This window comes from Ambystoma mexicanum, chromosome 1p, assembly GCF_040938575.1.
Source record: "Ambystoma mexicanum isolate Mex_15411 chromosome 1p, UKY_AmexF1_1, whole genome shotgun sequence".
Lineage (NCBI taxonomy): Eukaryota > Metazoa > Chordata > Amphibia > Caudata > Ambystomatidae > Ambystoma > Ambystoma mexicanum.
In genome coordinates this window covers 345,432,602-345,445,474 of record NC_090921.1, presented here as the reverse complement: position 1 = coordinate 345,445,474, position 12,873 = coordinate 345,432,602, and the positions used below count along the sequence as shown (strand labels likewise).

Here is a 12,873-nt window from a genome sequence, read left to right as displayed (position 1 = left end):
GGGGCATTCGAGTGCGTCCGTGAATCAAAATGTCTTAGGCAAAAGGAGTGTTGCGGCTCCAGTCGTTGACGGCACAGCGTCAAACAGTCCCCGCTTCTGGGCAACAAACGTCGACGGGCCTCCAGCGGTTATAGCAAACCTACGAACCCTGGTGGACGGCTGTCCGGTGCTTCTCTTCGTTTCTCGACGCGGTCCCCGTCTCCGGCTGACAGTCTTTCATATGATGACTTCCAGGGCACTTCGGTGAAGGTTAGCAGTGCACGATCGTCCCTCGTAGCTCGGGAAGAAGGTGCCTAACCAGGTCCTCTCTGGGTCAGTCCTTGGAGCCGCAGCAGCTTTCAGATCGATGCAGCAGCACTACTTCTCTTCCAGCATGGCTTCAAAGTTAAGCTACAGTTTCAATTTCAGTTTCAACTCCAGCTTCTGAACGAATTCTATCAGTGAGAGGCCCCCAGATATACTCTTCTCCCATTCATTCTGCTGGATCACACTCAGGCAACCAATCACTCAGAAGGGCATTCAGGCAGGCTGTCAGTCAGCCAATCAAGCGCACTGTGCATTCAGGCCATTCTTCTCCATCCAGACACTCGCAACACAGAATGTGGATTCAGACAAGTACCACGCCATTCAACACTACACACTGCATTTATACCAGTTTCGGGCAGGGCTGTCTCAGTCATTGCGTCAAACACCAGATACTAGACATCCACAACACAGAATGCATATTCGTCACACACTCCATTCACCCAGGTCCCACCCACAGGCGTACCCACAACATACGGTCGTTGGGAAGGCTCCAGCCAGTCTGGTCGGCTCTTCCCCCCACACTACCATATGTGGAACTTCCACCCAACACCCTGTCAGGGGAAAGGGACCAAGTCGGTGCTTCCCAGGACTTCGGGAAAACCAAGGTAACAGGCGATGGAGGGCAAGAGGCCACGGGGGCCATCTTGTTTCCATCGGGAATCAACTGATTCCAATGACTTGGCCTGGGCATCCCAAAATGGAGGATACTCCGAGCACCGGTCAAATTCAGCACGGAGCTGCCACCAGCCCGTACCCTAATCTGTGGGCCACACACAGGTGCCCAAAAGCATACACTAGGGGCACAGGGTTGTACCCCCACCCATAGGTGCCATAAGGGTATCCCATGGGTCTGTACACCAAACCAAAAGGGAGATCTGCACCGCCAGGAGTCCCACATGAACTCCTGAACGGAAAACACGACAGAACACACGATAAAAAGCAGTAAAGGACAAGGATACGGAGGCCCTGTCCCTCCGATGCATTTCCAGCATCACAATAACACAATATATGTAGGTGTTGCACTGGTTGCCTGAGCTTGGTGGTTGCGAGGTGCAGGAGGGTGATGGAAGTGAAGCTGATTAATGCATTCTTCCTTGATGGGTTGTATGGGCCCTTTTGAAGGTGTTCAAGGTGGCCGTTTTCTGGAATACATGTGTTTAGTGATGGTGGCCAGTGCACATGCTGTGGGTGATTAGCCTATTGTGCCAAGGTGAGGAATTAAGTGTTTAGAATAAGTTGCATTGCAAATGCATGCTTGCTACTGGTGGTACGAGTTAGTCCGATTTGGCCAATTGATTATGCCTGGTACAATGTAGGCGTATTCTCAGGCTAATTCTGTGTGCCTGATGGGTTTGGTTACAGGTAAGTAGATCAATATTGTCCCAACACTTCATATTCATTGTCTGTGTTGAGAACCAGGGTTGTGCTTCTTAGTTTGCAGATTAGTCATGCAAACGTTCTTCTCAGGGTTTTTTTCTTGGTCTCCTCCTCCTCTGATGGATGATTGGATATGGTCCACTGCGAGGCATCTTCTATCTTTCTGGTCAGCGTCTTGATGTGTTCGGACCAATACCTTCAACTATCCCTCCGTAAATACCTCCCCTCTCGAGCCCTTCGCTCCTCTACTTCTAACTCCCTCAGGGTCAGTCGTTTTTCAAAGAAATGTGCCTTGGGTAGATCTGTCTTCGGTTGTTACCTCCATTTGGAATAGCCTCCCTGCCACCTTGAAACTTGAGGAGAACCATCTCCAGTTCCGGAAGCTCCTCAAGACCTTCCTCTTTGGCTCTGCCTTTTCCCCTCTGCTCCCCTGTGCTAGGCAGAAACCTGTGCAGTTCCCTTAGGGACCACTGCAAAAGGCTTAGAACTACAGGTGTTGGCAGAAAACCCAATTGGTAGCAGTCTGTACCACCCAGATTTACCTGGTAGCTGTGGCTGAGCAGTCAGACTTCTCTCAAGAAGAGTTAGACAGTATATAGAGTATACACATTAGGTACCAAAATACAGTAGCACAAGCAAACACTGACCAGAGCTTTGGTATAAAAGTATATAATTATTTATTTAAAAACACACTTGTAAAAATACACTAACACTAATATGGCAAGCAAGTTCAAAACACAGTCACTATCAATATATATACATCCCTGATTACTTATTGAACAAGTCTTAGTTAAAACACCACTTATTTGCAGACAGAGGTGAGCGCTTAACCTAAGATGGCACTCCAATAAGTTAGTTTAAAAGGGAGGGAAAAGGCAGAATTAGAAGGCACACAATACCAACACTTTTAAAAGAACCACAGCAAGGCAAGAAAGGCAGAGTCTACTGTAGAGCAAGAAAGTTCATAGGCCAGGCCTACTCTTGGAGAGAGCAAGGCGGAATGTGTCCAAATCACACAGTTGAATTGTACTTTAAAAGTCTTTGCAGATAGTTCAAAAGGAGTTGGATCAGTTCAGAAAAAGTTAGTTAGCAGGTCCCAGGTCACCCCAGGATAGAGATTCAAGGATTTACGCGACACCTTGAACACTCTGTTGCAAGGGAGACCAGGTGGAACACAGTACTTGAAATGGTGAGAAAGCTTCAGCGGGGGCAGTTGTTCCTGGCAGCGGGTGCAAGTCGGTGCTTCGTCCAGGGGAAGAGAGGATCTCGACGTGGAGGAAAGCTGGAGATTGTTGCACTGCCAGGGAAGAAACCAGCCGCGGAGTTTCCCGGTTAAAAGGTACTACCCTTTTATTCGCGGTAGCAGTGAAACGTGGCTATCCGGCCGCCGGGGTGCTTGGCACGGGCGATTCGACCACGAGACGATCCAGGAAGGCGAAAAAGAGGGCGAACTGGTTAACCCCACCAGTTCAAAGGAAGAAGACTCTCCAGGATGAAGATCTTCTCTGTCGTCGGGAAGTGGTGGGGCGGTTCAGCAGGGATCCACCGGTGTTGTCGTCGTTGCAGGTCGGCTCAGCTTCCCCCTCTTCGGATTCTTTGGTCCTGTGGCGACTTCTCAAGTTCCAGTCCCCAAAGCCCTGCTTTTATGCAGAAAACCCCCATTCATCAGTCCTAGCTGTCACTCAAACCATGCTAAGTGGTGAGCCGGGCGGCTCACTACTGGGCCAATCACACAAGAGTGTGACTTCAGTTGCCGAGGCAACTCAGTCCAGGGTGCCTAACCCCCCCCCCCCCCCCACACATCCTGTAGACCCAGACAGAGTGGCACCACTTTTGGAGGCTTCCCTGCAGAAGCCCGCCAAAAGTGGAACAAAGGGCTCGACTTGGGTTGGAGTTACAGAGGCGAACACAAACGCCATTTTAAAACTGAGTCCTGGCAAAAAGACCCAACCGGGGAATAAATATTAAATAAATAACTCGCGGTATCTTTAACATTGCACCAAAAAAAGTGGTGCGTTTAAAATGAATGGGAAAATCCCATAGGAAATATTCCAGTGGAATATTTCGCGTGGTAACCACTGCCACCAGCCAGAAACTCGACGAGGGGGGACTGCACAGTGCCCCCTCGAAAAACAGGCCCAGGGGCAATCTAATTGCCCCTACCAGTACTTCCACAATATGATGGTTTGTACTGGTTCTGTTCACAATTTAAGACTAGTAAAGTCAATGGTGACTTTACATGCCCTGGGAGACAGTAGTCAGTCCCAGGGTATGGAGTCTATGTTTGGGGGTCACTATGACACCCCTGGGTTACTGCACTGAGGGTGCTGTGTAACCCACTTACCCAAAAACACATGAAACCCTATGGAGTAACAGAACCCATAGCCCATAAAACACATTCCAAAGTCAAAGGATATCTCAAATCATGTCCAAGAGTGGGAGTAAAAGAGTCTCACTCTTAGCAGGAGAAAAAAATAAACCCCAAAAATCCAGCAAAGCTGCTGGGGGACTCACTAGATTTGGGAAATTAGCCTTAACAGAGAATTCTCCCTAACACCCTGCTGATCTGTTCTCTCTCTCGGCACTGTGCACCTGCCCACCCTCTGTCCTTCGGGGCCAGGTACCTGCTCACCCTTTCACCCTCCTGCACTGCCTACGGGCCACCCAGGGCTCTAGATAAGGCGAGTACCAGGCCTTTTTACACATGAAAATCTTGTAAATACGCCAGCTTTATTATTTTCCTGGGTACATTTACACACAGGTTTAGAGCAGAGGGCAGTGCAAAGGTCAGGGTACTTGACAGAAACCAGAAGGCTTCTTGTGATTTATTTATCTACATGGATGTAATTGCAAGCCACCTCTGAAACAGAATGGATGTCTCAGAAGCCTTTCAAAAAAATGAACTGCACACTGATAAAAGGAATGGTTTCTTTCCATTCAGCTTCAGAAGCACTGTGCATGTTTTCCTAGAATTGGAGGATTGTATAATTAATAAGATGGAAACCTAAGTTGCAATTATGAATTATTTTTTTTAACAAGTTATGCTTTTTGTCCAGTGAAAGCAAACCAGTATTGCACAATTGTGTTTTTCAGAGTTCCGGTGATGTGTGCATAATCATGCAGGGGCAGATCATTTTTACACTTCTAATTTAGTTTACAGTCTAATTATAAAAACAGTGTGTAAAATGACTATGCACAGTCTAGTTTACATCCATTCAACCTTGCAGTCAATGGGGTACATTACTATAAATGGTCAGTGGCAGCAGAGTCTTTGCCCAAGGGTGAGTGATTATCATTACACCGATCACAGGTGTTCTACCCTCTCAAATCTTCAAGACTACAAATAAAACATCCAAAACCTGACTCTCAAGAAAGTGCAAGCGCTGTTCAAAAACAAACAAATGAAAGTTACATTGCTAATTGAAATAGAAACTCAGCAAAACCTGTCCCTCTGATAATCCAGATAGGTATTTAACTTTATGTAGCGATTCATGAATGGTTTGTCATACATCTAGGTACTGCGATCATTATACCTCAGTCGATACTCAGTTAGCCAACCTCTGAAGGATGTTAGCCAATAAGATGGCTCAGCACTCGTTGCTGCAACCTCTGCGTGATCGGTGGGTTGCGGGTTCAAATCCCGGCAAGTCCAACTCAGCCTTTCATCCTTTCGAGGTCGATAAAGGAGTACCGACTTTGGTTGGTGGTAATAGTGATAAATATGTTCTATGAAAAGCGCTTTGCCAAAAGAGCTATATATATAACCATTTGACCACTAGATTAGATATAGAATTTAGCATGGAGTCCTTGCCTCTCTGCACTGTTGTATCATAACATTGGCATACCATTAGGTAGTAATAGCTCCAGGAAATGAGGACTTTCATTAAAAATCAAAAGACAATTCTGCTATCGAATCTCAAAACACACAATACAAATTTATGTATGCTTTACTAATTAAATGGCTAGGTTTTTGTGATTTCAACATTTAAATATATACAGGAGAGATCAAATGGCCAGAAATAATGAAAGATGTATTCTGTCACAATGCAGAAAGCTGCCGCATAGTATTGATTTCCATAGTTTTTCACACGTTTCTCGGCTGAAATTTTGAATCCATTGCACAAAAGAAGTATGTGTTAAGGTCCATGGACGGGTGGCTTGTCACTCGAAACCAAGATCCTGATTCAGGAGGTCCACATGATTAATTACACATGGTCGTAAAATGCTGATAGATAAATGTGACCTTTTGTGAAGAGGCTAACTTGACAAGTGTTGCTTTTTTGAAAGACTTGGAATTTTTATCTCATTAATGAGACAGTTAATAGGACTTTGAGGAAAGAGCAGGACTCTGATTTTGTTTTGGTATGTGCACTTTGACCAGTACAGTGGCAATGATCACACATAACATACTAATGTGTTATAGGTTTGAAGTACATAAATCTACCCAATTCCATGTGGTGATTCAGTATTAAACGACTTAACCAAGTTGGAGTTGATTTGAACTAAAATGGATTTAGTTTTGGCTTATTTACCGCTTGGTTTGGCATTTTCATCTTCCTTTTTTTTATATTCATTGCTGCATTAGATGGGTACATTTTTCAACCCACTATCATTGTTTTTAGTAGGCCATGTTTATTCTCTGGACCCTCGCCATCCCTCTTTTGGGCGGAGGAGTGGCGATGGTGGGGCTTTCAGTTGGTAACATTGGTAATTACTGTGATGACGGCTAAATGTGGCACTAGACCTAATGTGCACCCTTTGTGGAATGCCTTTTCTTGTCCTTGCAGAAAGCGCAGTGTTGAGGACTCGGAAGAGATTATGGGGAGCCTGCAATTGTCTGGCCTCATCGGTGAGAGGGTCCAACATGGATGGCAAGAAAACAATGGCACCATAAGCCAATGGAAAGGTTTGGTTCTCGACCAGATGGAAGTCAACCCTGCTCTGTACCTGGTGATTTATGATGGGTTTGACTGTGTTTACGGCATTGAGCTGTTTAAGGACAAAAGGGTGAAGAAACTGCAGATCATGCCAAGGCGACCATGTGAGTACAGATTGCATGACCCTGTAGTTTGGAGTATGCGGTTGTTTAACATTCACACCTACATATCACAGCCACACCCACAGTTGCCTAGCACACATGATATTGACTATAACCTACGCGCATTCCTAAGCCTGTGTTAAAGTGCAGAGGGTGATTCGAGAAAGACCAGGAAAAGCAGGGTTGTGTGATTTAAAGCTATCACATTTAGTATAGAAAATCAACTGGTGCCTTTTCTGCCCCTATGCGTCTCAAATCCCTGTTTAGGAACCATCTAAAAGTTCTAGTCTAGAGTTGCATGTGTGGAAATATACAAATGTACTGTGCTTCACCCCACTTAACCTTGTCTCACCCACTGCTTTTTGATCATCAAACACATCTGGGTGCGCCTATAATAAATGTTTCACTGTAGTATTTTTCTAGCATGGTAAATGTTTCACTGTAGTATTTTTCTAGCACGGTTTAAAAAAAATGTTTAGTATGTGGGATTGTTTATAAAGTGCACACTGTGCGACGGTGCCTCTTGTAAGCCTAGTTGTCTCAATATATTCCTTGTTTTAATTTAATTTTTAGGTTTCTATTTAGATTGAATTACTGTGGCTTCCTAACCACAATTGATCTGGAATTTACTGCACAGGCCCCAAACCTTAAAAAAGATTGCAGTCTCTTATGCAGTGGTGTCCAGAGACTGTTCTTCCACAATATACATCTCGCTCTCCTCCCTCTGCCACACGCGTGTTTTTATTTTTGGGATAAATAAATGTACTGGTTGTGGCAGGCATTTCCCTTTTGGATGGCCCACACCAAGCTTGTCTGTCCATCCTGGGTAACTTTAACCCAGTATTTGTGAGAAGAGCCCAGTACTGCAAGCTCAAGTCCACTTCAAAGCAAGTTTTAAGTTATTAGACTAGGGTAATCAAAATTTGGTAATCGGCTTGGTACCAATATCTACAGTGTCTTTCAGAGACTGGGGTTATTTCCCTATTTCAGATCCTTTTGACGCTTTTATTTTCTCTATAGGCTAAAACGCCATTATCTGAAACGGGACCACCTACAGAAGAGGGGACCTAATAAAAACCATTAAGGTCCCTTGATCTGGCAGCTTTGGGTGCCAGATTCCCCAAACTTAATTTCACTACTCCGGCAGGGCAATCGTGCAGGTTGACTCCAGCTGCCTCTGTCCTCCATGGCAAATTGTTGCTCATGATTTCTGAGACTCGCCCAAGCATAGAACAGCAAGCATTTGCTAGGACAGTGCTGGGTAGAAATCCTGGTCCTTACTGTATGTAGTAGACCCCTGTACTTTTTTATGGCTTTAAAGGGATTTGTACCGCAGCCAGTATGTAAGCCAAAGCTTGAGTGTGGCTCTGTGTGTTGTTCTCTGCATGTCCGTGTGACGTTGGCCTCAAAGAGAGGGAGGGTACTCTGTTATCTGGCTAGGATGCTAGTGACTTTTTCTCCTGAGTGAAATGGTTCCACACAGTGAATGTATTTTTACCTTGTGGTTTCCAGGACTGGTGACTAGTCTGCCCAATGGCCAATGGATGTACTGACTGGCATATGGAACTTTGTGGATGCTCCTTTTTGTGCGGGAGCCCTTTCTTTGTGCATGGAGGGGTGACCACCCCTGTTTGAGTGATGTGTGATTGGGTGCTATGTTCACTAACCACCTGCCAAGCAGTATTAAATAAGATGACCTAGCCCACTCACCATGTCAACAGCTTGAGCACTGTAAATGCACTCTGGAAGGCCTGCTGCTGTAGGAAAGATCCAAGTGCTGTAGAACATCCTCTGAAATGCTGAATAATCAAAATTCTGCCTGTCCAAGACCAGCAGTAATTCACAGTGGCACTCCTTTGCCCTGATCGTTGGCACAACTGGATCACAGCTCCTCCTGAAAGCCCAGCTCTGTACCTGCATTGCCTGACCGAGAAGCTGTTGCCCCTTTGATGCCAGATTTCCTAAGACTCTGCCTGCCCAACCAGAGCTTCTTCGTCGCGGGACATTAGTCAAGTGCTCTAGGTCAATCTATCACAACTTGGTTGCTCCAGATGCCTGTGCTGTCTACATTCCTGCAACTGCACTACTGCGCTGTCCTTGCTGGTCCTCTTTCTGTGGCTGACTCCTTTCTTCTTCGACTTCGTTTTAGTAAAGACATCTGGAAACTGCTGTTGAGTAAGTTTTTATATTTGTGTTAATTCTTCTTGACCTGTGTCAACCCCAGAACATTTTGCTTGGACTTGGTGATTATTTTCACTAGGTGAAGGGGAATCGTTCATTTCCCTCTCACCTAGTTTTTTTTTTTAAAAACATTTTTTTATTGGTGACCTTTTATGTCTCCATTGTGTATAATTGGAATTAGTTTCCTATAACTTTTGGGCTTCGGCTGGGTTGCGCCTTTGGGCTTCCCTGTTAATTTCTCTTTAATGTACTTGGTGAACTACTGTTCGCAAGGGGTAAATATGGATTTTCATCCCCTTTACATTTTATATAGTGAGCCAGCACACACTACCTTATGTGAAGTGCTGGGGCGGGGGATACAATATATCCCATTTCCTACTTGCCTGGTAACATTTATGTTACGATTGGAAGTTTACTTGAATGGCTAGTGGCAGTGGTTTTACCCTAGGGACTTTATTACTCGTGGGCTGTTAAGTCAGCCTTAGTAATGCACATAAGGGCCCCATTCTGTTATAATGGTGGGTTCCTTCTTTTTCACCATTTTTAAGTATCCTTGTTTCAAATAGATTGTCCTCCCACGTATTCCTTATTTTTGATATTCAAGTCTGCTTTCAGCTTGCTTTGGATTATTTTTCTTTTTCATAAGGTCGAGCGTTTTGCAGCGTCGACTCCTGGTCTTCGAAACATCAGAGACGATCGAGGTCGGGTTCACAAAGCTAGATGTCCTCTTCTCACAAGAAGAGTAAAAAAGGGCGTCACAGGTCATCGTCTTCCTCTCCCGAAAAAGTTTTGTTCCCAAAGAAAACTTTGACTCCTGTAGGATGGGAAAAGCTCTGCTTAAAAAACGTTTTCAGAGGCAAGCTCCTTGGATTGTCCCTCTCAAGGAGATCAGGGAAACATAGCCACCCATCAGTGTCTGACAAGTCTTGTGTGTATCCTTCTTGTGCGTCTTGGAGCCTTAGGAGAGAGGCTTCTCGATTCAAGTCGAAGGAGTCTTCATCAACACATAAGAGAGCCTCCTAGCCGCTCAAGGCCTTAATCTCCGGTATCGAAGCCTTCTTTGAAGGAGTCCAAGGGGTCGAGTTTATCTCCTGAACCCTAGAGGCATGTCATCCATGTGAAGTAATCGAAGGACGTTAAACCGTCGGCACATTCACCGACCGATTCGAAGCAGTCGTCGAATCCTTCGACACCATCAGAGCATTCAGTGCTTTTGAAGACTATTAAACCAATTCCAGAACTGACCAAGCTGTTCAAACCCATGCCTCAACCTGATTTCTTCAGGCAAATGGGGTCCATCTTCTAAGCAGATGAGGTGGATCAATCCTCTTTCAGTTTGGAACACCAAATGTTCCAGAGAGCTTATTTCTCCAGAATCCAAGATGCAGAATCTGGTGGAAACTCAGAAACCACTAGCTGGGAAACGTCTCCAGAGACTGATTTTGGTAACCCAGAGGTGGCTGGATATGCTGATCCTTCATACCGATGTGTTATTTGTAAAGTGGCTAAATATCTGGGGTGGTCTAGACCAGCAGCTACGCTTGAGACTGATGACCTTACGGAGATCTTGGACAGGGATCCAGTCAAGGAGGTTGTGCTTCCTTTCCATGCTGCCTTAAGGGTAAACGTTATGGATAATGTGTCTGAAGTCGGATCCCCTTCCCTCTCTAAACAAACTCTTAACAAAGAGGTACAGAACGGCTTCTGTGGACCCACTGCTTCTGAACAGGCATCCCACACCAGAGTCTTATTGTTGAAGCGTCAACTGTTTCATCGAAATCCGCAGCTTAGCCTTCCAACTCCTGCAGACCAAGAAGGTGGAAGGGTCAAACCTTTGGGAAAGAGAGTATTTCGTGCTGGAAGCATGGCACTGAAATTGGCAAATGTCACAAGTGCCTTGGCAAAATACACTTGCACCCTTTGGGGTCTAGCTACCCTAGCAGCAGAGCATTTACTAGCAGCAGAGCATATAATGGAGGGTGAGGAAAGGGACTGTTTTTTAAGCCTAGTCCAAGATGGGGAAAGATGCCATTAGGCAATCCTTGCAGTACAGCCTGGATACAGTGGATTCTAGTAGATGCATGGCTGTCAGTACTGTTTTAAAACAGATATCATGTCTGAGAGTCAGGATTTTCAGAGGATCTCCAAACACGTCTGCAAGATGTGCCCTTCGATGGTACATTTCTTTGTGGCAGAAAGGCTGACAACAGCTTGGCGAAGCTGCAAGCTTCTAGAGCTGCAGCCAAATCATTAGGGGCGGCAATCTGGCAATCTCAACCTTCAGGTCAAGGATAGAGAGGACGTCCTCTTTGTTTCTATTCCTCAATCTCTAGAATAAGAGGAAAGTTCTCCAAAAGGGTCAACTGAGAGCGCCTTGTGTAGGAAGAGGAGGTTGAACTCCCCGTGGAGGAAACCTCAGCTGCAGGTGAAGCAGCAAAATGACTCCCTCACAAGTCTGAGGCAGACTCTCATCTCCAGAGGTGGCAAAGTATGACTTTGGATGCATTGGGTGCTGCAAACCATAGCAGACGGTTATGTCTCCCATGCCTAAAGAAACCTCCCGGTTGCCCCCAAAAAGCAAGATCTGCCCTGATTCCAGATCCGCTCTTCCGACGGGAGATTCTCATCCTTTTGGAGAAAGGTGCAATAGAGCTGGTACCTGCAGCAGAGAGAAACCAGGGTTGGTATTCTCTCCCTACTTCTAATGCCCAAGAAAGACTGAGGAGTGCGACTTATCTTGGACTTGAGATGCTTGAACAAGTTCCTCAGTATGGACAAGTTCAAGATGGTAACTCTAGCGCAGATCCTTCAGGCCTTTCGACTCCAGGATTGGTTGGTGTCATTGGGCTTTCAGGATGCTTACTTTCATGTGCCAATCCTCACAGTTGGCGGTTATCTCAGTTTCAGGGTCTGCCATTCTGACTTGCCTCATCCCCGAGGGTCGTTACCAAGGTTATGGCAGTGGTGGCAGCAAGTCCAAGGAGGGAGGGGGATTCACAGCTACCCCTACCTGGACGACTGGTTGATCAGGGCTTGTTCTCCGGAGCAGTCTGAGTTCTCTGTCGCAACTGCCACTTCCTCCACGAGCTGGGCTTCTCCCTGAACTTCAAGATGTCCCTCTTGACACCTTCACAGAAGCTTCAATTTATTGGAGCAGTCCTGGAAAATCTTTGCCACCCGAGTTGAGAGCTCATTATCTCTGGCAGATGGTCAAAAAATTCCAGAGTGCTCAACGTCTTCCGGCCTAAGTCTTCCTAACGTTGTTTGGCCTCATGGCATCCTTGTTAGGGAGAACTTTCCTCCCACCTTAGATACCGCCAGGTCTTTTGCTGGACTTAAGACTTTTTCATTTTAACTCCTGAGTGAGTGGGACCTTTTTCTCACTCTCATGTGTTTTTCCCCTGATTAGGATTTTTTGTTTTCACTGTTTTTGGAGTCTGACAAACTCCATAGGCATCTACCTTTTGTATAGTGACACACAGCACCTTCAGTGCTGTGTCACAGAGAAGTCCTTTGGATTTCTCTTAATGTTTAACTATCTTTTCTCGGGTGAACTACTGTTCCCAAGAATGGTAAGGTGAAATTGATCTTAATAACCTTTTTTACTTTGTAGGTCCAGCACACACCATCTTATATGGAGTGCTTGGATGGGGCAAGGGGGTTACCTAGTAATTCTCATGTAACATTTTCTGTTACTCTCACTACTTTAAATGGCTGGTGGCAGTGGTTTACTTTTTACTACCAGTGTGCTTTTAAAAAAAATAACAATCTTTAAGTATTTTTTTGGTTAACAAGTCACACATGTGAAAGTATCACCAACAGCACTACCCTCTTCCCCTCAGCAAATGATTGAGCTTGAACTATTACAGAAACACAAAAACTAACTCTGCACAAGTCTGAGATGGTGATGACCAAGGTGGGGAAGGAATTGACACATTTGAGACTTGATTGGGAGGAGGAGGTGGGGGCCC

At 45.5% G+C, this 12,873-nt stretch overlaps 1 protein-coding gene across 1 annotated transcript in view; it reads left to right on the top strand.

The window, feature by feature from the left end:
* LOC138569997 (spindlin-1-like) overlaps positions 1-12,873 on the top strand; it is a 117,907-nt gene that overhangs the window by 26,777 nt on the left and 78,257 nt on the right. The window contains exon 3 of the mRNA XM_069648513.1: positions 6,471-6,724. Coding sequence (XP_069504614.1) covers positions 6,471-6,724 — 254 coding nt within the window. The remainder of the gene's footprint in view (positions 1-6,470; positions 6,725-12,873) is intronic.